We start from the raw sequence: 25,436 nt of genomic DNA on the forward strand, positions 1-25,436 counted from the left end.
AGTAGTGTGGTGCAGGAGCTTAGTTGCTCCGCGGCATGTGGGATATTCCTGGACCAGGGCTTGAACCCGTGTCCCCTGCAGGGGGATTCTTAACCACTGCGCCACCAGGGAAGCCCATCAATTTGGTTTAAGGCAAACGATTTTGCCCTAATTTCTTCATCTTAAGTAAGGCTGATAATTACCCACCCTGTGGGATATCTGTGAGGATTAAAGGAGATCATGCATGCAAAACAATCAATTTACAGCTGCTGGCACGGAGAAATCACTCGATAAATGGTAGCTTTCAAATATACCTATTAGTGAAATATTATTGAATTGTATACCTATTGAATTATTTTATCTATATAAATACCATCCTACTGAAACGTTGCCCTCTCCCTATAATTTTCAGCTGGTGACTCTAACTTTTGCAGTCCCCGTTTTGCAAAAAGGAGAGGAATAAGTTCCTTTTGGACTCCCGGTCTGGGCTGGAGGAATAAGGCACGAACTACGGTGGGGAAGGCACCGGCTCAGGAAATCACAATGTGTGAGTGCCTCTGACTCAGTCATTCCCCTTGTGTCCATTACATGGATGCGATAACTGAGACCTAGAGCTGTGCAAGGTCACAAGTCACTGACAGAGTCCAGTCTTCAAAAACAGGATTTTTTGCAGATAAAGAGGCCTCAGTTCCTCGTTTCTCATACCCCTTCCCCCAACCCACCCCCTGCTTGCTCAGAATCAGCACCAACAGTGAAGGGAGTTGAATTTATCAGTTCTTGAGGAGCTTGGAGGAATTCTAAAAAGGAACCCCCTCCCCAACTTCTCTGAATGAGGGTTTTTTTTTTCCAGTTATGAGGCAGGGGGATGCACACAATGACGTGAGGGAGATTTCCCCCCTGGCTCTGGCTCAAGTCTCTGACTTGTGGCCCCGATTGAGAGAGAGTTTTAGGGGGGCACGGGACATCAATGGATTTGCTTATTCTGTTATGAGAGTGTCTGGGACAAACAGTTGGTGCACAAACTTCCTCAGCCACGCTCAAGATGGCCACATAAGGCCACGCCGCAAATGGCTGAACCGTGGTTCGCGGTTGGAGAGACGCCTTTCCCAAAATGGAGAGGGGGGAGATAAAGTGTCCATCACAGGTTAGCCCCGCCCCCACAGATTGCTAGGGCCAATTAGCGACCCGCAGGGCGGGGACAAGGCCAGGGGAGGAGGCTGCCGTTGCCCCAGCAACAACCAGGGAGCCGGGAGGCGGGCGCGGCTTCGGAGGGATTGGCGTCTCAGCAATCTTGCTGCCGGGAAGGTCCTGCGAGAGGCGCGAGCTAGGCCTGGGAAGTCAGCGCCTGCGGAGAGAGGGACAGGTCAGGTCCATGAACTCCAATCCCCGCTTTCGCCTCTCCTAACCGTTAGACGCTCTGAGGTAGGAATAACGCATGCGCGGGCTCAGAGGTGGAGCTAAGGTGCCCTGCACTTAGAACGCATGCGCCTCATGGCGGTGGGGGGCGGAAATCTGACCCGAGGAGGCGGTGCTTTGTGTTGTGGGCGGAGCCATGTGCCCCTGGGGCGGGACTTTCTGCTGCAATGAGCGGGATGAAAAGGTTTCTTTAGAGGCAGGCAGAGTTAGATGCCAGCTCCTTGGAGCGTCCGTTTCTCGCCCCTCATTTTTCTGCGGCTCTCCTGGAGAGGCAGTTAGTATCATGGTTAAGACCGCAGCCTCAGTGGTTTGACGAAACTAGCTTGGAATCCCAAGTACTGCTCCTTACTTGGTGGGCCTCAGTTTTCCCATCTATTAGGTGGAGATAATTGTACACTTTTCTCATAAGGCTGTGATTATATTTTCCCCAGGGCCATGGCTGAGGTGCACGTGATTGGGCAGATCATGGGGGCCACCGGTTTCTCGGAAAGTAGCCTCTTCTGCAAGTGGGGCATCCACACAGGTATTCCCGGGCATGGTTCATTTCCCCACCAAGACCCCGCAGCCTAGACGCCTCCACCTACTTTCCTTGATCCCCTGACCTCAGTCCCTGATCCTCAGCTTCCATGGGCTCTCAGGACTCCTAACCCTGACCACGCTTTGTTCATGTGAGTCTCAGGCTCCCTTCTTCTAATCCCTTCCCATCCCATCTCTGGGGACTCAGACTCCCACTCTCTCAACACACATTCCCTAAGGATATGAGACTATAGGCTGGACCCACCCAGCTACCCCAGCACACACTCCCTGTCCTCAAAACACTTGACAGCGGTAGCGACACTGCTTGGACTTCATTCACTGTCTTAGGGCTGCTCTGGTGCCTCCCCCATCTTAACTCTTTGCTTAACCATCTCCATGTATTGAGCTCTTAATGTAAAATGGAAGTTTCCATGTTGAAATGAAGAGGAGAGGCCACCTTCCTGTATTCCTATTTCTCTGTGAGAATGTAGGAACCCTGTTCTGACAGTTATCCAAGTCGATCCACACAGGCCCAGGAGGGACCTTGGAGGTCTCAATGTTCATGCCTCTCCATCAGAGGCAGTATAGTGTGGTGGGTGGTGTGACGGCTAGGGCCACAGGCCACCAGGTGGCCACCAGGTCTGGGCTCAAATACGCACTCCCTTGCCTATTGATTGGAAGCCTTTGGGCTTGACCTCTCTGAGCCTCAGTTTCCTTGTCTGAAAATAAAGCTAATGGCGGCAGAGGCAGCAGAGTGCCGAGGTTAAGAGCACAGACTGCCTGGGCTTCAAAACCAGCTCTTGCTTATTAATTATGTGACCCTGGCCACTTGTCTCTGCCTCGATTTCCCTGTCTATGAAATGGGAATAATAGCACTACCTCATGGGGTTGCTGTGAGGACTAAATGAATATCAGTAGCACTTAGAAGAGGGCCTAGACTTGTAAGTCCTCAGTGTTTGCCTGGCTTGTGTAAGAATTGGATGGGCTCTTGTTCCTAAAGCCCTAGGTATGTTGCCTAGCACAGATAAATGCCCAAGAAATGAGTGTGGCCATTGCCATCGTCATCTTTTCAGGCCTGGGGTTCTTTGCGATTTCACTGGTGGGTAGGTTGGTGGTTGAGAAGCAAGGCCTGGAATCAGACTTGGTTTCCAGTGCCCTCCTCCACTCACCTGCGCTGTGACCCTGGCAAGTGCTATTCCCTCTCGCAGCCTCAGTTTTCTTATCTGTAAAGCGTGACCATTTGTCCTTCATAGGGGTGTTAGGAAGTCTTGTATGTGAGGACCCTGACTCAAGGCTTGGTGCTTTCCTCACCTGGCCCGCAAGGGAGCAGTAACCGACGTGATTTTTATTATTTCAGGGGGCTCTCGGTCAGGGAGAAGCGGGGTAGGGGGCAGTTAATCCAATAGAGAGCCAAGGCGCGGTCAGACAAAGGGCTTGGTCTCTGCCGTCAGTCAGAGCTCCATTTGAGGGATTTCCCAGGCGGTCCAGTGGTTAAGACTCCGAGCTTCCCCTGCAGGGGACACGGGTTCAAGCCCTGGTCGGGGAACTAAGATCCCACATGCGGCGTGGCACAGCCAAAAAAAAAAAAAAATAACGAAAACCTAAAAACGAAAGCAGAGCTCCATTTGAATCAGCTCCACCATGGGACCTTGGTCTGCTGCGGTCCTGCTGTAGCCCCAGCATGGAGAACAGTGCTTGGCACAGAGTAGGTGTTCAGTAAAGGTTTGTGGAATGAAAGGTAAAGGTTTCTTTACCTGCAAAATGGGGATTGTATTGGCCCCCCACCTCCTAGGATCATTTATTTGTCCAAAACAAACATTTATTGAACACCTTCTGTGTACCAAGATCTGGGTTTGAGGTTCTAGGGATCCAGTAGTTTACAACATCCCTGCTCTCTCAGGGCTCACAGCAGAGGAGACAGAAAAGAAACAAGCAGGTAAAGACGTGAGTGCAATGATTACAGGTAGTGTACTAGGTACTAGGAAGAAATGAGATGAGAGATGATGTGAGAGGGACTGGTTAGTTTTGGGATAGGAGGGTGAGGGAGAACCCCTCTGTGAAAGTGGCACTTGAGCTGATCCCTGAAGGATGAAAAAAAGCCAGGCATAGGGACATCCAGGAGCTGAGTTTTCTGGGCAGAGGGAACAGCCAGTGCAAAGGCCCTGAGGAGGGGAAAGAAATAGGACCATTGAGGCTAGAGGGTGGTGAGGAATGGGGAAAGTGATGGGAGATGAGTTCAGGAAGGGGTTGGGGGGGGCACAGGCCGGGCCATGTAAGGCCTTGTAGACTCTCCTGTGGAGGAGAGTCTGTAAACTGGGGGTGGGGTGGGGATTAAGAGTCCCAGAGGGTGGATTAAATGAATTCATTACTAAAGCGCTTAGCGCAGCGTCTGGCATTTAGTACGCAGTCGGTGCATTTTTGCTATTATTATCACCCTCAGTAGGATTGCTATTACGATGCACCGTTCACGATTTGCTCTGTGCTTCTGCTTGTGAAGGACTGCCTCAGCTCCATCTTAGTCCTTGGACTAGGCCTCTAAACGTGGGGTGAGAATTGTAGTAGAATGATCCCCAGCACTCATCCGGCACTCACTGTGCCCCAGACACTGTTCTCAGTGCCTCGTGTGTATTAACTCATTTAATCTTCTCACAAGCCTGGGAGGAATGCATTATTATTACACCCACCTTACAGATGGGAAGACGGAGGCAGAGAAAGGTAACTGGCCCAAGGTTGCATGGGCAGGAAGAAATAGTGCCAGGATTTGTACCCAGACATTTGGCTCCAGGGTCCATGCTTTGCAACCCTCCACTCCCCAGTGCCAGGGAGAAATGGGGTCCTATAGCCACAGTGGGATCCCCTTCCTGATGGCTGCCTCCCACCCCGCCCTGCCTCATCCGTGTCCTGGCTCTCACTGCAGGGGCAGCATGGAAGCTCCTGTCAGGCGTGCGGGAGGGCCAGACACAGGTGGACACCCCCCAGATAGGGGACATGGCCTACTGGTCCCATCCCATCGACCTGCACTTTGCCACCAAAGGCCTACAAGGTGAGTTCCTGGCCTGGGCCCCAGGCTAGACTAAGGGGAGGTGGGTTAGAGGCACTCAGTGCTGCGGAGACTGGAAACATCAAGTACTGTTCCTGCCCCCATGCCGTTTGGGTCCCTTTCCTGACCAGGCTTGGCCCTGGAGAGGGTGAGCTGAGGCCTCCCCAGGCCGGCTCTAGAGTGCATTAGGAGTGGGGCAGAGGCAGGGGTGGACGGGGCAAGGTCAAGGGGAGAGCCAGGGGGAGAGGGAGGTGGCTTTCACAGAGACAAAGCAAGAGAGTCTTCAATCAGCAGGAAGCTGGGAGGGGTTATGAGAGAGAGAGGTGAGGGCTGGTGGCTATTCTGCAGGTAGGGCCCCTCAGCTGCTCAGAGGGGAGGTGAATACGTGGGGGAGGAGGGGTCAGAACACCTCTTCTGGCAGAACATTTGGGTCATTAAAGAGGGTGGGGCTTCCCTGGTGGCGCAGTGGTTGAGAGTCCACCTGCCGATGCAGGGGACGCGGGTTCGTGCCCCGGTCCGGGAAGATCCCACGTGCCGCGGAGCGGCTGGGCCCGTGAGCCATGGCCGCTGAGGCTGCGCGTCCGGAGCCTGTGCTCCACAACGGGAGAGGCCACAACAGTGAGAGGCCCGCGTACCCCAAAAAAAAAAAAAAAAAAAAAAAAGAGGGGTGGATTCCAGGAAATAGCCTAGGTAAATATGCCATATATTTCTACCATATAAATAATAGTTACTGAGTGCCTGCCCTGTGTCAGGTGATGCCAGGGAGATATCAGTGATTGAGACAGCTCCCCAGCCCTATCCCCACACAGTTCATCATCCCTTGGGAGAGACAGAGCTGCCCTCAGACAGTGGTAACCCAGAGTGGGCAGGACTGGGATGGGGGATCTTGAAGGGCTATGGGAGGCCAGCGGAGGTGCCTGACCCTGCTGGGGGGTTCAGGGAGGGCTTCCTGGACGAGGGGGATGTTTGAGCTTTGCTGTGAAAGGACAGTAGGAGCTATTAAAACAGAAAGATGAAAGAGGGTTCTGGGCAGAAAACCATGTGCGGAAGCCTCAAGGGGGAAAGTGAGCCAGGGGCGTTTGGAGGACCCGCGGAGAGCAGGAGGACTGCGGGGGGTGAGGTGGCAGGGGACAGGGGACAGGGGACAGGCCATTGCAAGGCCTTGAATGCCAGGCCGCAGAGTGGAGGCCATATCCTGAAGGCACTGGGGAGCCAGAGCAGGTGATTGACAAGTCAGGTTTTGCTTTTAAGAGATCCCTCTGGCTGCCTGTGGGTTATGGATTGGAAAGTGAGGCAGGCAACAGTCCTTTCAGCTCTTAAGGACCCCGAGTCTCTGAATGTGGGCATCATCCTTGCCTCCTCTTTTCTCCTACCCGCCCCAATTTTGTCCATCAGGAAATCCCATTAGCCCCACCGTTGAAATGAATCCTAAATCCCACCACTCCCCCTGCCCTCTTCCCAGCACCCTGATCTGTCCACCCTCACCTCTCACTGGGCTATTACAGTAGCCTCTTTACCGGTATTCCCACCTCAGCCCCGTAAGTCTGTCCCCCCGTGAACACCTAAGTTAGGTAACATTCCTCCTCTGCTCAGAACCCTCTGTGGTCCCCATCTCACTCAGGGTAAAAGGCAAAACCTTACCATGGATCACAAGGCCCTGCTCAGTCTGATTCTGTCACCTCCTCCCCCTCTCCGCCATCTCACTCTGCTCCAGCCACATCGGCCCCACCAGGCAGCTCCTACCTCAGGGCTTTTGCACTAGCTATTCCCTCTGCTGGGAGCGTTCTTCCCTAGATATCCACATAGCCCCCACTCCCTCTCCTCCTTTAAACATTCACCCAGATGTCACCTCAGGAAAGTTTTGCTTGATCACCCCCTTTCTAAAACTGCATGCCAGGACTTCCCTGGTGGCCCAGTGGTTAAGACTCCACGCTCCCACTGCAGGGGGCCCGGGTTTGATCCCTGGTCAGGGAACTAGATCCCACATGCATGCCGCAACTAAGAGTTCGCATGCCACGACTAAGGAGCCTGCCTGCTGCAACTAAGACCCAGTGCAACCAAATAAATAAATATTAAAAAAACAAAAACTGCATGCCTACCCCAACCGTACCCAGCTTGTTTGTCTTCAGAGCAGTTATCACCATCTGACGTACCCTATAATTTGTGTATTTACTGTGTTCGTTGTTTAAGACGTCAGCTGCACAAGGGCAGGAATTTTTGTCTGCTCTGTTCACTGCTGTGTCTCCAGCTTCTAGAACAGGGCCTAGCACAGAGGGACTCAGAAAGGAGGGTGAAATGGAGCTGGGTCTCCAAGGGCTTTGCCTACGGGCTGAGGAGCTGAATTATATTCTGAGTGAGGACACTGGGAAACCTATGGAAGGGAGAGAAAGATGCTTCCAGCTGCCAGGTGAAAGTTGGATTGGAGGGAGCAGGAAAAAAGGCCCTGAGGCCAGAAAAGAGGACAGGGTGTGGCCACGGGGAGGGAAGGAGGGAGGCATCGAGGGCAAGGCCCAACATACTCACCTGGGGACTGGGCTCCCCTGAGATGGGGACACAGAGGAAGAGGCCACGGAGAGGGAAGTCAACAGATGCCAGACCTAAAGGGCGTTGAATGTTCAGGTCGGACTTTATACTGAGTGCACTGGGGAATCATAGAAGGGTTTTGAGCAGGGGAGGAATACGGATTCAGAAGGATCCCTTTGGTTGCTCTGTGGGGGTAGGAGTCCAGAGAGGAGGCTGGGGCAGAAACCTGGCGGGGAAGGACGGGCCTGGGATCTTCAGGAGCTCCTGCTGGGCTGTACCCATCCCACTTTGCCTCCCTTCCTCCTATACTGCAGGTTGGCCCCGACTCCATCTCCAGGTATGGTCCCAGGACAGCTTCGGCCGCTGCCAGCTTGCAGGCTACGGCTTTTGCCATGTGCCCAGCAGTCCAGGCACCCACCAGCTGGACTGCCCCACATGGCGGCCCCTAGGCAGCTGGCGGGAGCAGCTGGCAAGGGCCTTCGTGGGTGGCGGGCCTCAGCTGCTGCATGGAGATGCCATCTACAGTGGGGCTGACCGCTATCGCCTGCACACTGCTGCCGGTGGCACCGTGCACCTTGAGCTGGGCCTGCTGCTGCGCCACTTCGATCGTTATGGCGTCGAATGCTGAAGGACCCTGTATGGACCGCTGGCCCCCAGCCATATCTCTGGACACCCGGTGAGGGGCAGGATGGCACAGGGGTCAGAAGCATGGGCTCTGGAGACTGTCAGACCTGACCCCAGCCAAGACTGGTGTGGCTTCTATCCTGACTAGCATCTCAAGCCCAGTGGCTGCCCCTCCCAGGTCCAGTTTCCCCATCTGTAAAATGGGGGCAGTAAATGTGTGGGCTCACAGGGGTTGGGTGCAGAGAAGCTGTTGGCACATGGAAGGGCTCAGTAAAGGAGAGCAGTTCTTTCAGATGTGAGTGCTTTTCTGACCATCTGTTGGATGTCCAGTGCCCCATCCTCTCACTGTCACCCTCCTTCCTCAGGCCCCCTTCCCCTGTCCTCTGCCTCAACCTCTGACCCGCTCCACACTCTGGGTGATGCTCTTATGGCCCCCACTCCTTGGGGGTCCCCCTCCTCTGTGCCCCTCTCCCCACTGGCTCCCTGTCTTCTGGCTGACCCTCTCCCCCACTGCCCCAGCTTCCCACTCTCCACTCGGGGTGGTCGTCCTCGGAGTCCCTGTACCCTGCGTCCCCATCCTCTGATTGAGCCCTCCCCGCCGGGTCTTTATTCCCTCGGTGACCCTCGCACAGTCCTCAAAGCCACACGCAGCACAGCCGCCCGCTTTGGTAGCGCTCAGCCGCCAGGAGGCAGCACCCTGTTGGTGGGGCGGAGCCGGGTGCCCGCCCCCTCCCCCCAGGGCTTAAGGGACCCCCCTCGGAGCCCGCCCACGCGAGATGAGGACTGTGGACCGGCCCCCCCCATGCCCTCCCCCTGAGGGCCGCCCCCGCCCCGCGCGCTTCCTGGGTGGGGCCGGGGCGGCTTCAAAAACCCCCCGCCGCCCCAGCCGGTCGCCGCCGCCGCCGCCCTTCGCGCCCCAGGCCGTCCCACTCCCTTCCTCCCGCCGCGGATCCGCCAGACAGCGAGGCCCCCGGCCGGGGGCAGGGGGGACGCCCCCTCCGGGGCACCCCCCGGCTCGAAGCCGCCCGCGGGGCCGGCCTCAGCCGGGAACGGAGGAAGGAGCCGCCGAGGAGCAGCCCAAGGCCCCAGAGTCTGAGACGAGCCGCCGCCGCCGCCCCCGCCGCCGCCGCCGCCACTGCGGGGAGGAGGGGGAGGAGGAGCGGGAGGAGGGACGAGCTGGTTGGGAGAAGAGGAAAAAAGTTTTGAGACTTTTCCGCTGCCGCTGGGAGCCAAAGGCGCGGGGACCTTCGCGCAGCGCTGCTCCGCGAGGCAGGACTGGGGGACCCCAGACCGCACCTCCGCCCTGCACCACCTCGGACGCTTGCTCCCTTCCTTCCCCCCACACGGCGTTCCCCGGGCGCCCCCATTCCGGACCAGCCCTCAGGAGCCTCATACCCGACTCCCGCGAGGACTCGACCCCAGACATCGGTCGCACCCTTCCGCACGGCCCCCAACTCCTAGCCTCTCTCTTGAGCCCCCGCGCATCCAAGGACCCTTCTCCTCCGGGATCCAGGAGACGGGATTAATCTCAGACCTGCCTCAGCTTTCCTATTCAAGACCACCCACCTTTGGTACTAGATCTCGCTCATCTCGGTTTTTGCCGTGGGATACCGAGAACACACCCATCAGAGCCGCCCCTCCAGCTCCGCTCCGTCCTCCCTGAGGGCCTCAACTCCCTCCCTCCCCAGACCCTCCTACCTTTCCTCGGGAGACCCCCCCCCCCAGCCCCTGTAGGGGCTGGGCCTCCCTCTTCCCACCCCAGCCCGGCTCGCGCTCTCGGCTGTGCCGGGGGCGCCGCCTCCCCCATGCCGCCCTCGGGGCTGCGGCTGCTGCCGCTGCTGCTGCCGCTGCTGTGGCTACTAGTGCTGCCGCCTGGCCGGCCGGCCGCCGGACTGTCCACCTGCAAGACCATCGACATGGAGCTGGTGAAGCGAAAGCGCATCGAGGCCATCCGCGGCCAGATTCTGTCCAAGCTTCGGCTCGCCAGCCCCCCGAGCCAGGGGGAGGTGCCGCCCGGTCCGCTGCCCGAGGCCGTACTGGCCCTTTACAACAGTACCCGTGACCGGGTGGCCGGGGAAAGTGCCGAACCTGAGCCTGAGCCAGAGGCGGACTACTACGCCAAGGAGGTCACCCGCGTGCTAATGGTGGAAAACAGCAACGGTGAGCTCGGAGGGGCAGGGGACAGGGGGCGCCGGAGTGCAGGGGTCACGGGGAGGAAATTACCGGTAGAGGAAACTGGCTGGGGGAAGAGGACCCCCGGGGGCGCCGGGAACTTGGGAGGGGGAGTCTCAAAGAGGATAGGGCTGAGCTCCCTACCCCCCAGGTATCTGGTCTTGAAGAGGAGATAGTGAGCGGAGTGGACCGCTTTTGGAGGGCTACAGGAACATGCGAGATCGTGGGCGGGGGGAGTCCCTAAGAGGGAGAGAAGCGAAGCAGTTACGGGGTGGGAGTGTAGAAAAAGACTTCCCCTTGCAGGGTGCACTAGAGTGCAGGGGTCGTGGGTGGGGCCCGCAGAGAGGGAGCTCGCTTTGGGAGAAGCGAGGACCCCGGCATTGGGGAGAGGAGAGGTAGTGGGGAAAGCTGACCCAGAGCTCAGGGGTCATGAGGCAGGAAGATTCAAGAAGGACAGAAAAACTAGGTGAAGCGAACCCCAGAGGTTCCAGAAAGTGGAGAGTGGACGCATTTGCACACGGTGCGAAGAACACGCGGGATTGGGGAAGGGCTTAGAGAGAGAGGCGGGGAGGGGGTGATCAATGCGAGGTCAAAAGGGGGCGCGAGGTCGTAGGGTGGGGGAAACTGGCGGGAGAGAAGCGGAGACCAGACCCCAGGGGGATGCCGGGGATGCGCCGGGAGGTGCTCTATTTCGCAGACGGACGTGAGAGGAGGAAGCCCAGCGGAGGAAGCGAGCCCCCAGGAAACCTAGAATACTGGGTCGTGGGAAGGGGTATACAGAGCGGAGAGACAAGCGTGGGAAAGGTGGACCTGGGAGCGGGCAGAGGAGAGATGGACGGTGCCATGCTGGGAGCAGCGAGCCTCCGCCACGCCGCGGGATGGAAGGGAGAGGGCTGAGTGAGGAGTCGAGCCGTAGAGGGAGAGGTGGGTGGGTGCGACTCTACAATACCCGGGTGAGAAAACCGAGCTGGTAGGGGTGAGGAAGCCCCACGTGTGTGCCACGCGCGGGGGGAGGAGCCTGCGCTTCCGGAAGGGGACAGGAGAACCCCAGCAGAGCTGAATGCTGAGAGCCTGGACCCCAAACTCCTAGTTCCTCTCTAGGAGGCTGGGGAAACCCCAGCGTCCGGCCGCCTAGCCCTCCCTCCCTTCCTTTCCTTCCCGTGCCTCGGGGGGCGGGGATCGCGCGCGGAGCCTGGGGCGAGACGAGGCAGGTCCGGTCCCCGCCCTCGCGGTGGCAGCGGCGCCTCCCGCCCCCTTCACCCCCAGCTCAGGGCGGCACTACCGCTGGGCCCGCCCCATCGGCGCCCGCGGAGACCCAGGCGTACCGCGTGGCCCAGAGGCTTGGGGGCGACCCCCCTGCTTTCACTTTCCCTCTTGGGCATTAGACTTGTGGGTCTCTGGCCCATTTGTGTACCCAGTTGCCGCTTCAGCCGAATGACACCCCTACCCTCCCACATCTCCGTCTCACCTTTTCCGTCGTAGCTTCATACATAACTTCTAGAAAGTGATAACTCGGGGCTTGGTTGTAGAGATTTTTCCAACACTGATACCTTCAATCTCTCTTCATTCCTCTTCTGCCTCCATCTCGCTCCCAAACCCTGTGTCTCTCTTCCCCGTGTGTCTGTCTCCCATCTCTGCCTTTCCATCTCTCCCGCATCACCGTTACTCTCTCTGTCCCAGTCTGGGTCTCCCAGTTTCTGTCTCTCCATCTCTTCCCTCTCTCTCGCTTTTTCTCCTCCATACCCTACTCTCCATCTCTCCCTCTCACCGTTCCTGCCCCTTCTATCTCTCTTCTTCCCTATCTGTCTCCCAGGCCTGGGCTCTACCCTTCCTTTGGGGTCTGCTGAGTAACTCCTGGGCCAAGATAGGGCTTTTTTTTTTGTGCGGGGCAGGGGCTGGCCCGGCTAGAGAGGGGAGGAGTAGGGGAAGGAGACCCACAGAAGGGGCTTCCTCTGTCCTTTCTCATCGGATGTCTCCACCATTTCCATGCCCCCACTGCAGAGGCCTAAAGCAGCTGTCCCAGTTGATCCAGGAGTTCATGGCTTGCCCCGCTCTTTCCCAACCCCCACCTTTTCCTAGACTAGAAAACTTCCTAATTTTCTCTGTTCCCCTTCCCCCGCCCCCGAAGCCATTCTTACCTAGAATGAACTTTGTCTTTTCTAACCAGCTGGGGAAGGAAACAATAATAATACAACAAGAGTAATGTCTCATTAGCAGGGAGGCAGCATAACCTAGGGCTTAAGAGCACAGTCTCTGGAATCAGACTGGCTGAGTTTGAATCCCCACTCTGCAGCTTCCTGGCTGCGTGATCTTGGGGCAAATTGTTTCATCTCTTTGCCTCAGTTTTCCCATCTATAAAACGGGTATACTAGTAGTATCTTCCTCATGGGGTTGGTGAACACACACATTAGAGTAAGCATTGTATGCAGACTCTGTGCGACATACTTTATCTGCATCATCTCGCTTATTTCACACTAGCGACCTGTAATCAGTCCTTGTCTTACAGGTGAGAATCTGGCACACAGAGAGGAATTCACTTGCCCAAAGTTCCCGCGCTTCAGTTAGGAGAGCCTGGGTTGGGAGGCATAGGACTTGATGTCAGGTTGATCTTTCCCCAAAGAATAGGAAACTGAGGCTCCGAGAGGGCTTGTGACTTGCCCAAGAAAGAAGGCAGTAGAGGCACAGTCCGATTCAAATGCCCTTGATCCCTGTGCTGTGACATAACTTGCGTTTGAGGCTCCAAGTGCTGGGGAGGCCTAAGTAGGTAGAGCAGTGCCCAGCCCGGTGCCAGCTTTGTACTGAGGGGGCACTTCCCAGTTGATGGGAGGGAAGGGTGGATAAGATCCCGTTTAAAGAGGTGGAAACAAACCCAGAGAGGAGAAGCCAGTCACCTAAGGTCACACAGCTAAAATGTGTCAGGGTTAGACTCCAACCCAGGGCTCTTTGACTTGGGGTGCGCCAGCTCCCCTGCCCCGTCAAACCCTGACATCCCCCCTCTCGGCTCCTTCTGCCTAGAAATCTATGGGAAAATCAAGCGTAGCCCACACAGCATGTATATGCTCTTCAACACGTCGGAGCTCCGGGAAGCGGTGCCCGAACCTGTGTTGCTCTCTCGGGCAGAGCTGCGCCTGCTGAGGCTCAAGTTAAAAGTGGAGCAGCACGTGGAGCTGTACCAGGTGGGGGCGAGGGCCCCAGAGGTGGCCTGGGCTGGGGCGGCTGGAAGGCTGGTGGCTTCAGGGTCCACAGTGACCGATCCTGAAGGCACAGACTGTGGACTCACAGGACTCTGAAGCTTTCAGACTCCTAGAGCCCTAGAAGGTTAAACGTTTAGCAGGCCGGAATCTTAGGAGTTGGATTCTAAGAACTCAGGACTTTTGAAAGTTTGAATCTCTGTAAAGGTTGCAGACTTTCAAAGTGCTCTGTCCCCACACAGTAGCCACTAGCCACATATGGCCATTTAAGTTGATCAAAATTAAATAAAAGAAAAAATTCAGTTCCTCAGTCTCACTGACCATAGTTCAAGTGGCCTGTAGTCACATGGGGTTAGCAGCCGCTATTTTGGACACCACAGATAAAGAACTTTTCCATCATCACAGAAAGTTCTCTTGGTTAACTCTTTTCTAGAAGAGTCTCCAGGAAGATTGGAGCCTCAAGAAGTTCTGGATTCTCTTGAAGGTTATGTGACCCAGAATCCTTGTCATGTGGAACGTTAGATTCAGTAGTAGGTGTTAGACTCTTACAACAAGGGAACTTTGGGCTTCCCTGGTGGCGCAGTGGTTGAGAGTCTGCCTGCCGATGCGGGGAACACGGGTTCGTGCCCCGGTCCGGGGGGATCCCGTGTGCTGCGGAGCGGCTGGGCCCGTGAGCCATGGCCGCTGGGCCTGCGCATCCGGAGCCTGTGCTCCACAGCGGGACAGGCCACAGCAGTGAGAGGCCCGCATACAGCAACAAAAAAAAAAACCAAAACAAGGGAACTTTGTCTGATGTTAACTTCTTGGAGTCTAGAGAATTGGCTTTTATCCTGCCAGCTCCCAGGGGATCATTCCACATGGATGTCAGGCGTCTGCAAGGTCTAGGTTTGTGGCATGTCAGACTCGTGGGTTTGTAGAACATGAGTCCTCTGGAATGTCTCAGGCTCATTGAATGTGTAATTCTTGGGGTGCCACTGAGCACTGGCGTTATGGAATGACTTCTAACATAACTTCTAGAAAGTGATAACTCGGGACTTCCCTGGTGGCGCAGTGGTTAAGAATCTGCCTGCCAACGCAGGGGACACGGGTTCGAGCCCTGGTCCGGGAAGATCCCACATGCCACAGAGCAACTAAGCCCATGTGCCACAACTACTGAGCCTGCACTCTGGAGCCCGCGAGCCACAACTACTGAGCCCATGTGCCACAACTACTGAAGCCCGTGCGCCTAGAGCCCGTGCTCCGCAACAGGAGAGGCCACCGCAATGAGAAGCCCGCGCACCGCAACGAAGAGTAGCCCCCGCTCGCCGCAACTAGAGAAAGCCCGCGCGTAGCAATGAAGACCCAAAGCAGCCAAAAATAAATAAATAAAAAATAAATACATTTTTTTCAAAAAAGAAGGAACGTGATAGACTCTCAGAATTTGGGGGGCCAAATTTGCAGAACTGTCTATAGTCAGTGACCCCTGCGATGTCAGTAGGAGAATTGTGGCATCGTGGGCTGTCCAAGCTGAAAGGGGCCGCCTGGCATTTCATCAGTTAGGAAACCAAGGACAAAAGGGGAGAGGAATTTTCCATGGCCACGCCGGAGTCAGGCATAGAGGATGAGCAGCCCAGGTGCCTTGACCCCCCCAGCCTGGGGTTCTCTCTCCCCTCTGGGCTGCTGTGGGGTGGGTGGCTCCTGTGGGCCCCTCGGTTTGGGTGTCTGGGAGGGGACAGTCTGCAGGACTGTGTGGAAGCCCTTTTCGGGGAGGAGATGGATTCAGGGGTGCAGTGTACATGAGGGGTGTGTGGCAGCATCTACCCACTGTCTCTCCCCCCAATTCATTATCCCCCAGAAATACAGCAATGATTCCTGGCGCTACCTCAGCAACCGGCTACTGGCCCCCAGCGACTCGCCGGAGTGGCTGTCCTTTGACGTCACTGGAGTTGTGCGGCAGTGGCTGACCCACGGAGGTGAGGACTGCTTGTCTGCCCCACCCCTATTTTTTTTGTGTTTTCTGGCCGCACTGCGTGGCATGTGGGATCTTAGCTCCCCGACCAGGGGTCGAACCTGCAGTGGAAGCGTGGACTGTTAACCATTGGACCACCAGGGAAGCCCCCCCCAACCCCTGTTTTGTAATGGGGTTGACCCCATTGTTTGTCCTGGGGCTCCCCTGCCTAGCACCGCCCACCCCGTGTTGGTGCCAAAGAGCCCAGACCTGGGCCTCCTTCCAGGCACTCAAACCTGAGTGATTAATGGTAAATCCATTTCCTGAGCACCTGCCCTGTGCTGGGTGATGCTGGGGACACAACAGTAACCAAAACAGCACCATACTTGCCCTCATGAAGCTTATCATCCATTGCTCGGGTTAAGGGATTTGGGGGAAAGACCTGAAAACCAGGTAATAATGTCCCAGAGTGGGCAGGGTTGGGAGGGGGAGCCCAGAGGCGGTGCCTGACCCAGCCTGGGAAATCAGGGAGGGCTTCCTGGAAGAGGGGACATTAGAGCGGTTGTCTGAGGGATCAGTGGAGCCAGCCTGGGAAAGACGGAGGGGCAAGAGTGTTCAAGGCGGAGTGATAGGCTGTGCAGAGCCCTCAAGTCCAGGGAGAGCCTGACACACCTGATCTGTCCAGAATAGGACTGTCTGTCCTGTCCCATCTGAGTCCACAGTACCCACATCTCCCTTCCTAGTCTCCCTCTCATTCATTCCTTCACTCAGTAGGCTCCTGCTATGTGCCTGGCCCTGTGCGGGTGGTGTAGGGGACACAGTGGTAACCATGACAACTTCTAGGCCTGCCCTCGTGGGGCCCACAGTCACTTCTAGACACCTAGGAAATCTTGCTAAAGCCCTAGCAGGGAGCCCACCTGACTCCCATTGTGATGGCCACAATGACCAGGGCCGGGATGGGGGAGGCCATAAGTGCTGTGGGAGCCGAGAGTGGGCATCCAAACCCATCTGGAGGGGTCCAGGAGGGCTTCCTGGATGAGGATGATGGTGTTGAGACTCATGAGATAAGTGATGGTTTGGCTAGAGGAAAAGATGGGGGTTAGGGAGCAGATGAGTGCTGGGACAAGTGTCCTGGGCTGATTGCTGAGTCCAGAGCCCCCAGCACAGGGTCCAACACATAGTGGGAGCTTAGAAAGGCATTCACTCATTCATTCAAGAAAACTTTCTTCCACACCGGCCCTGGGACAAGAGCCCAGGCACTTGCATCCCAGCCCTGCCTTTTCCCACTTTGGGCAAGTCACCCCCTCTCCGTGGGCCTTGGCTTCTTCATCTGTAAAATGGGGAGCTTTGGTGAGGATTAAAGGAAATAACGCACAAAAAGTGTTTAGAACAGGGTCTGGCACCCAGTGCGAACTCAGGAGATGTTTGTTTTTACGACTGTGGGCCAGGCCCAGTGGGGAACAAGAAAACAAGGATCCCTGCCCCCACGTATCCTGCTTTGCCACTGAGAACAAAGAGGGGAATAAATAGCCAGATACAAACGTCAGGGTAAGTGCTATGGAGAAAATGAAGTGCTGTCATAGTGGGGGAGGGGCTGTGTCCTGGAGGGCTTCCAGGAGGAGGTGGCCTTTGAGCTGAGACCTGGAGGAGGAGGAGGCTGCAAGGCAAAGGACTGGAGCACGAGGGTGCAGTGAGAGGCCAGGCAGGGGAAGGGGCAGGAAGGAGGTCCCCCCACCCCCCACTCCGGGGGTTTGCTACTTCCTTTCTCCTCTCCCAGGGGCTGGGTGAGCCGCCCCCTCACACTGGCTTCCCTCTCTCCACTCCCACAGAGGAAATAGAGGGCTTTCGCCTCAGTGCCCACTGTTCCTGTGACAGCAAAGATAACACACTCCAAGTGGACATTAACGGTGAGGCCCACCTCCCCGGCCCGGCCCCATGCCCACCAGTGATGTGTGTGTGTGTGTGTGTGTGTGTGTGTGTGTGTGTGTGTATATGTGTGTGTTTCTTCCCCTTGACCATCTCCCATTCATCCATCTGAGAGTGTGTGTATGTCTCCTCGACCCTCCCTACCTCCTGACTCCCAAACCAAAGCAGGGTTCAGTTCCGGCCGCCGGGGTGACCTCGCCACCATTCATGGCATGAACCGGCCCTTCCTGCTCCTCATGGCCACCCCGCTGGAGAGGGCCCAGCACCTGCACAGCCCCCGGCACCGCCGAGCCCTGGACACCAACTACTGCTTCAGGTGAACCTTGCAGCCTTTCCCTGACGCCTTCTGGGCTGGGGGCCTCCTTGCCGTCTGCTGTGCAGGCACCGCAAATTGGGCACCTGGCTGGTGCTATGCTTGGGCTGGCATCTCCTTCAGCCTGGAACGTTCAGGGGATGAGGTGTGAGGCCTAGGATGCTGGGATGTGGGAACTGGGAGTCCTCGAATGCTGAGATCAGGTGGCTCTCTTGCTGGTGGGTTGCAATCAGAGACTATTAGAACGTTGAACACTGAGAATGTGAGAATTCAATATTGGAAGGTCGCCACGTTAGATTCCCGTCCTGCTGGCAGGTTGGGGTTCGAGCATGTGGGGATTCTAGGATGTGAGAATCGGTATTCATTACTGAAATCTGAGAATGTTGGACTCAAGGGACGTTGGGATCCTAGAACTTGGGAATTCAGAACTGGAAGATTGCCCATGTTGGATTCCTATACTGTTGACAGACTAGAGTCTCCCGTATCGGCAGATTGGAGTCCTTGACTATTGGGCCCAGAATAGTGGAATCCTGTGTTAAAATATTTGCATCCACAAATGTTGGAGTTGGAGAAAGCCAGAGTCTCGGTAACCTAGAATGTTGGGACTCAGGGCTGGAATCTTGTGAGAATCTTGGAAGGCTGTGATCTTAGAAAGTGGCAGCTTGGACCTCTTGAGTGACAGGCTCAGAATTGTGGAATGTTGGAATGCAGGTTTTTTTGTTTGTTTGTTTGTTTGTTTTGCCGTACGCCGGCCTCTCACTGTTGTGGCCTCTCCCGTTGCGGAACACAGGCTCCGTTGGCACAGGCTCAGTGGCCATGGCTCACGGGCCCAGCCGCTCCGCGGCATGCGGGATCTTCCCGGACCGGGGCACGAACCCGCGTCCCCTGCATCGGCAGGCGGACTCCCAACCACTGCGCCACCGGGGAAGCCCTGGAATGCAGTTTTGAAATATTGGAATTCAAGAATGCCAAGATCTTGGAGAGCTGGAATGTGGGAATCCTAGAAAGCTGGAAAGCTGTTGGTGTGTTAGAATCTTGAGAGGCTGGTGTATTGCAGTCTAAGAAAACTGAAAAGCTGTAGTCCTAGAATGTTGAAGTTCAGAGTTAGAATGTTGCCGAGGGTAGAGTGATAATGTGACCTTGGCCCTCCCCTGCTTGATATTTTGATGGTGCCTTTGGGCTTTGTTACATGCAGTTCTCCTGCTGGAAAGTCAGCTCTGCTCCCAAACTCCTTCACCACCAGATCCCACCCTCTGCCCAACAGTCCTGTGGATGAATGAATGGATTGAGGTCTTGAGTGCCAGCAGCTTATACTATTACAGTGAGAGAGTGCCAGCCACATGAGGGACACAACGTCACTTAGGAAGTCTTCCCAGAAAATCAAACCTGAAGCTGATCAGTGTGGTAGATCCAATTTTCCAGAAATATGAGAACAGGGAAACATGTTAGACAACACCATGGTCGTGCAGTCAGCAACATCTAGATCGTGGGAAACCTGACCCAGTTTCTTCAACAAATACAATACAAAGTGGGGAAACAGAGAGATGGTTCTGTAGACTTTAAAATAGAATATTAAAATACGTATCAAATAATTGCCGCGTATAGACCATATTTGGCTCTTTTTTTTTTTTTTTTTTTCTTCTTTTTTGGCCCGAGCCACGCAGCATGTGGGATCTGAGTTGTTCCCTGACTGGGGATCAAACTGTTGCCCCCTGCAGTGGAAGTGCAGAGTCTTAACCACTGGACTGCCAGGCAAGTCCCCCAAGTGGGTTTCTTTTACTCGTCAGGCCCTGTTGGGTCCTGGTAGACTGGAGGGCAGAGTTGCAAGGGCCTGGGCTGCGTGTATCACAGGACCTGGAAAGCAGCAGGCCCCAGGCATGCACCTCAGGGTCACCTGGAGGACTTGTTAAATGTGGCCTGCTGTCTCCCACCCATCCCCACCCCCAGTTTCTGATTCAGTGGGTCTGGGGTGGGGCCTGAGAATTTGCATTTCCCACAATTTCCCAGGCGGTGCTGCTGCTCCAGGGACCCTACAGGGAGAACAGTTGAGTTGGATAATAGAATCACACACTTCAAGTCTTAGGACCTCAGCACCCTGGCACAGTTGGACCAGAAATGAAAGATTATTCTGGACAGTGGTTCTTCCCCTTTTGTGAGTCCGGGAACCCCTTGAGAAGTCGAAAGCCAGGAACCTTTTTTCCCCAGAATATGCCTATACATACACACGTAGGTGCATATGGTTTGGGGGGCTCAGGCCCCTCCCTCAGCCCATCCATGGATTTCCTGACGCCTCCTGGGCCCTTAACAACATCTTATTTGATCCAACATCCCTTGCATCTTTGTACAGATGAGGGAACTGCGGCCCAGCCAGACTGGGGAGGCGCCAGGCTGAACTCACAGGAATCTAAGTTTCCTAACTTCCTTCTCAACGTCCTGTGGCTCTTGGGAGAGGCCTGTCTTGCCCTGGGTGATCCTGTCACATTGCCTCTTCCCCCTCTGCTTAAGCTGACATGGTTGCCCTGGGCAGATGAGGCCACAGACTCCAGGGCCGCACAGAGTTAGCTGTGAACCTGGCCCCAAACTCCACCACGTGTAGGCTACAAGTGAACAGACAACATCCCCCTTTCTCTGAGGCTCAATTTCTTCATCCTGCAAATGGGAATAATAATAAGACCTGCCTTGTAGGGAATTCTCTATTGATATTTTTTTTGGCTGCACCACACACATGCGGAATCTTAGTTCCCTGACCAGGGATCAAACCCGTGCCCCCTGCAGTGGAATCATGGAGTCTTAACCAGTGGACCGCCAGGGAATTCCCGCTATTGATTTTTTTTTTCCTCTATTGATTCTTGAGTAGGAAAATGCATGCACTTGGATCAAACCCAGAAAGGATACTCAGAGACCCTCCAGCTCCGGCCCCCAGCCCCTCTATGAGGAGGCTTTTATTGTATTTCTGTCTCCTCCCAGAGAGTCTCTGTATGAGACACTTACACATAGCCATGTATATGTTTTTTATTTTGTCCAAATGGTATAGTCTTTTTTTTTGGGGGGGGGTACTGCATTTTCTTTCTTTAAATTTTATTTTCTGATTCTAAAAGTAACACATACCCACTATCGAGAATTTGGAAAACACAGAACGATATCCCCCATCACATTGCCACATATGAAATGTCACTGTCAACATTTTAATATATTGCCCTCCAGTCCTTCTATTCAAAACAGAATTTGGATCATACTGTAGCTGTAACTTTGCATAGTGTTTCTTTCATATGTTATGAACACGGAATTTAAAGTGTTCTCAGCTGCCCATGAGTCAAGCTTTTTAGTTAAGTTCCCAGCCCATCTCAACCATGGCCCCAGGGGCCAGCACAGAAAATGCCCCATTTCCTTCCAGACATGAAGGAGCCAGGGCCGCAGACTGGGGAGGACTGACTTTTGCATCCGAGCCTGGGACAGAGATCATGAGTCCAGGGCAGTAGAGTCTTACATACCACCGCTCTCCAATGTGCTTTTATTTTTTATTTTGTTTTGTTTTTTAAAAAGTATTTATTTTTTTTGGCTGCATTGGATTTTAGTTGCGGCACACGGGCTCTTTGTTGCGGTGAGCGGGCTCTTCGTTGTGGTGCGTGGGCTGGCTTCTCTCTAGTTGTGGCGCCTCAGTAGGCTCTAGAGTGTGTGGCCTCAGTAGTTGCGGGGTGCAGGCTTAGTTGCCCCGCAGGATGTGGGATCTTATTTCCCCGACCAGGGATCGGACCCACGTCCCCTGCATTGGGAGGAGGATTCTTAACCACTGGACCACCAGGGAAGTGCCTCCAATGTGCTTTTAAAAGACCTAACATATTGATCAATTATTTTATACAGCCAGTACTTGCTAAGCACCTGCTATATGCCAGGCAGTGTTGCAGGGACACATTTAGGGACAAAATAGACAAAAAGTCCTGTCCTCAGAGGAAGACAGCAAACGAACAGATAAATAAATCAGTATCTAATAAAAGAGTAGGTGGCAAGAAGGAAAACAAATCTGAGGAAGGGGAAAGAAAGAAGTCATTGTGATGATTTATTTTTCCTCTTCTGATTGAAATTTTTTTTATTAGGGGAAACTTTAAATGTATTCATAAGCAACCAGGATGGTACAAGGAACCCCCGTGAACTCTCATCCAGCATCAACAAGTATTAAGATTTGCCCCATTTCAGCTGCAGTCATTTTCATGTTTTCTCACATAACTGAATGTGGTTAATACACTGTATGGAATTAACAAACATTTGGATTGGTATTTTGGGTAGGATGGTCCAGGAAGGACTCTGAGGTGACGACATTCATTTGTTTGACTGATACTTATTGAGCACCTACTGCATGCCAGGCAGTGTTCTAGGAGTTAAGGGTCCCTGAGTGAGGGATATTTGAGCGTACATACAAACGGAGTGAAGAAACAGAGCCAGAGTGGGTATCTGTGGGAACAGCAAGCCAGGCAGAGGGAACAGCACGTGCAAATGTCCTGAGCTGGGACTCAGGAACGGTGAGGATGGTAATGTGGCCGAAGGAGAGTGAGAGTGGGAGTGGGGAGGGAGTTGAGATCAGCCAGATCTGGTAGCGCCTTGTGGTCCATGACGCATTTGCCTTGTTCAGAGCAGAGCGACAGACAGTCTCTAGTATGTGGCCCCATAAGGCAGGGATTTCTGTCTGTTTTGTTTGTACTGCGTCCCCAGTAGACCGCAGCCCAGCACATGGTAGTAGCTCAGTGAACATTTGTTGCACACGTAGAACATATCAGTACACGTGGAGCTGCATTGTGTTTTTTATGTTCCAGTGTGTGGATGTGCTGTGGTTGGTGTAGCCCCCTCTGGACGTTCATTTGGCTTCTTACAGGCTTGAGCATTGCCTGAGATAATGTTTATGAGGATGCCCTTAGCGCAGTGCTGGACTAGAGGAAGTGCTTTATCAGTGTTAGTGATGATCATTACTATTACTGTTAATGCTGTTAGCATCACAGGGGTTGCAAGGGAGACCAAGATGGAGACCGTGCTGGCGGGCAACCAGGGTGAAACACATGCACAGCCGGGGGAGGGGGGGCATCCCTCTGCTCTCCTGACTCGGGTTCCTCCCTCCCTCCGGCCTGCAGCTCTACGGAAAAGAACTGCTGCGTTCGGCAGCTCTACATTGACTTCCGCAAGGACCTGGGCTGGAAGTGGATTCACGAACCCAAGGGCTACCACGCCAATTTCTGCCTGGGGCCCTGCCCCTACATCTGGAGCCTGGACACGCAGTACAGCAAGGTGCGTCTGGAGCCCTGGCTGGGGGTGGGATGAGGGTAGCAGGAACCGAGGGAGGAGAGGGAGAAAAAGAGGTAAAACCAGATGAATTGGCGAGATAGTAGTCAGAAAGAGAGGAGACAGGGAGATTGGCGGGGAGGTGGCAAAGGGATGGGAGAGAAACTAGAGGCAGGGTCTGAGCAGTTAAAGACGCGAGGCAGAGGGAGACAGAGATACGGGGAGACCCATGGAGATGCATAACTTGGGCTTGGGAAGAGGTGGGGAGATGGAAGGAGAAAGAGAGAAACGGAGGGACGCAATGAGAGAGAAAAAGGCAGGAGGATAGAGAATTAGGAAGATGGAAGGAGAAAGACAATGAGACACAAGCCAAGAGTGGAAACTGGGGAGAGGCAGAGAAACAGAAAGAAACGGAATGAGATAAGACAGAGGGAGATGGGGAGAGGCTGGCGGGGTGGGGGTACCCTCCCCATGACCCCCGACCCTGACCCCGCCCACCCGCCCCGCAGGTCCTGGCCCTGTACAACCAGCACAACCCGGGCGCGTCGGCGGCGCCGTGCTGCGTGCCGCAGGCGCTGGAGCCGCTGCCCATCGTGTACTACGTGGGCCGCAAGCCCAAGGTGGAGCAGCTGTCCAACATGATCGTGCGCTCCTGCAAGTGCAGCTGAGGCCCCGCCCCTCCCGACAGGTCCCGCCCACCCCGGCAGGCCCGGCCCCGCCCCCCGCCCGCCTCGTCAGGGTTCTATTTAAGGACACCGCGCCCAAGCCCACCTGGGGTCCATTAAAGGTGGAGAGAGGACTGGGTCTCTGTGTCGTTGGGTGCCTAACTAGGGTTTCTCTTCCGACGTTCCCCGACCTCCCCCCCCCACCAATGCCCCCCGCATCTCCTTACATTTACACTTACATCTGCCTCCTCCTGTCTCTGCCCATCATTCATTTGCCCCTCCTCACACAAACACTTCTTAGCGCTTGTTATGTTTCTTACTCCTGGTGAACAAGGGTTAGATTTACTTATTGAGCACCTTGGACCCTTATGTTAATTAACTCATTTAACCACCATAACAAAGCTCTGAGATAGACTCTGATAACACCCACTTTAAATGTAAGGAAATGGAAGCCCAGAGAGGTTAAGGGAATAGTTCCTGCCTACCAGGAACCTACTTTCTGGGGAGGAGACAGACATAGTAAAGTTGTGCGAAAACAAGAAAGCAGGATGGGTAAGAGATGGCTTTGGGGAGGAGGGAGGGCTTCTTGGATGAGGTGGCATTTGGGACTTGAAGGAAGCCAAGAAGGCAGCGTGGGGGAGGGTGTTCTTGGTAGGAAGACAAAAGCAAAGGCCTGGAAGTAAAGATGAACTTGGGGTGAGCTACACAGGCAGGAAAGAGGCCAGTGCGTTTGGAAGGGAGGGGCAAGGGGAAGGGTGTTAAGATCTGAGTCAGAAAGTAACACAGGCCAGAGAATAATAACAATTCTCCACTCCAGGTATGGAGCTACTAGCTCACGGCATTCTCCCCACAGCCCAAGAGAGCATGGGTTGGCAAACTATTGCCTGCAGGCAAATTCTGACTTGCTGCCTGTTTCTGTAAATAAAGTTTTTTTTTTTTTTTTTCCTTTGCGGTAAGCGGGCCTCGCACCTTTGTGGCCTCTCCCGTTGTGGAGCACAGGCTCCGGACACGCAGGCCCAGCGACCGTGGCTAACGGGCCCAGCCGCTCCACGGCATGCGGGATCCTCCCGGACCGGGGCACGAACCCGTGTCCCCTGCATCCGCAGGCGGACTCTCAACCACCGCGCCACCAGGGAAGCCCTGTCAATAAAGTTTTATTGGAGCACAGCCATGCTCACTTGGTACTGTACTGTCTGTGGCTGTTTTAGTGCTACTGGGGCAGAGTTGAGTAGAAACGGTGCAAAGTCAAAAATATTTACTATCTGACCCTTGACAGAAAATGTCTGCCAACTCCTGCTTTGGAGATCATTTGCTCCCGACTCCACAGATGGGAATACTGAGGCACAGAGAGGTTAACTTATTTGTTATGGTCACATAGTTAGCAAACGGCACAGCTGGGATTCAAACCCAGGCAGCTAGAGTTGAGGGCTTATGCCCACAACTTCTGCACTGGTCCTGCCTTCCAGACCACATCAGGCCTGTGGGGACCTGTGAGAACTTGTACTCTGAGAGAGGAAGGCACCATGACAGGGTTTGGAACAGAAGAGGGATGTGATTTGACTTAAGTGCTCAGAGGGTCCCTCTGGTTGATGGTTGAGAGTAGACTGAACGGGTGTGAGGGTGACTGCAGGGAGACCAGTTGTCCAGGAGAGAAATGACAGCACCCTGAGCTGGGGTGAGTTTCCCTCTGCTGTGTTTCTTCCCATCTGCTGGGGTCTTGCTGATGAACTCTCTCCCGCTTCCTCTTTCTCTTGCTTCTCAGTTTCCCCTCTTCCTCCCTGGTTTCAGTTCCCCCTCTCTCTCCCCGGCCCTTCAGGTCCAGGTCCGGGGCCTTGACCTGCTTTGCTCAGTGACTGCCCTGGGGGAGGATGGTGTG

At 54.8% G+C, this 25,436-nt stretch overlaps 2 protein-coding genes across 4 annotated transcripts; both read left to right on the forward strand.

Moving 5' to 3' along the window:
• The first annotated feature begins 742 nt into the window (after positions 1 to 742).
• On the forward strand, positions 743 to 8,390 carry B9D2 (B9 domain containing 2). Of its 2 annotated transcripts, none has more exons than XM_032612093.1 (4): positions 743 to 1,401; positions 1,827 to 1,918; positions 4,829 to 4,954; positions 7,789 to 8,390. In XM_032612093.1, the coding sequence occupies exons 2-4, from the start codon at positions 1,831 to 1,833 to the stop codon at positions 8,100 to 8,102; spliced, it is 528 nt and encodes a 175-aa protein (XP_032467984.1). In that variant the 5' UTR covers positions 743 to 1,401; positions 1,827 to 1,830; the 3' UTR covers positions 8,103 to 8,390. The 2 variants fall into 2 exon arrangements, with proteins under 2 accessions (XP_032467984.1, XP_032467983.1); XM_032612092.1 differs by having other exon boundaries at positions 744 to 1,342.
• Positions 8,391 to 8,998: 608 nt separating this feature from the next.
• Positions 8,999 to 23,694, forward strand: TGFB1 (transforming growth factor beta 1). Of its 2 annotated transcripts, none has more exons than XM_032612091.1 (7): positions 8,999 to 10,258; positions 13,286 to 13,446; positions 15,296 to 15,413; positions 17,218 to 17,295; positions 17,483 to 17,630; positions 22,748 to 22,901; positions 23,405 to 23,694. In XM_032612091.1, the coding sequence occupies exons 1-7, from the start codon at positions 9,904 to 9,906 to the stop codon at positions 23,561 to 23,563; spliced, it is 1,173 nt and encodes a 390-aa protein (XP_032467982.1). In that variant the 5' UTR covers positions 8,999 to 9,903; the 3' UTR covers positions 23,564 to 23,694. The 2 variants fall into 2 exon arrangements, with proteins under 2 accessions (XP_032467982.1, XP_032467981.1); XM_032612090.1 differs by having other exon boundaries at positions 9,458 to 10,258; positions 17,480 to 17,630.
• The last annotated feature ends 1,742 nt before the right edge of the window (positions 23,695 to 25,436 follow it).

This window comes from Phocoena sinus, chromosome 19, assembly GCF_008692025.1.
Source record: "Phocoena sinus isolate mPhoSin1 chromosome 19, mPhoSin1.pri, whole genome shotgun sequence".
NCBI lineage: Eukaryota > Metazoa > Chordata > Mammalia > Artiodactyla > Phocoenidae > Phocoena > Phocoena sinus.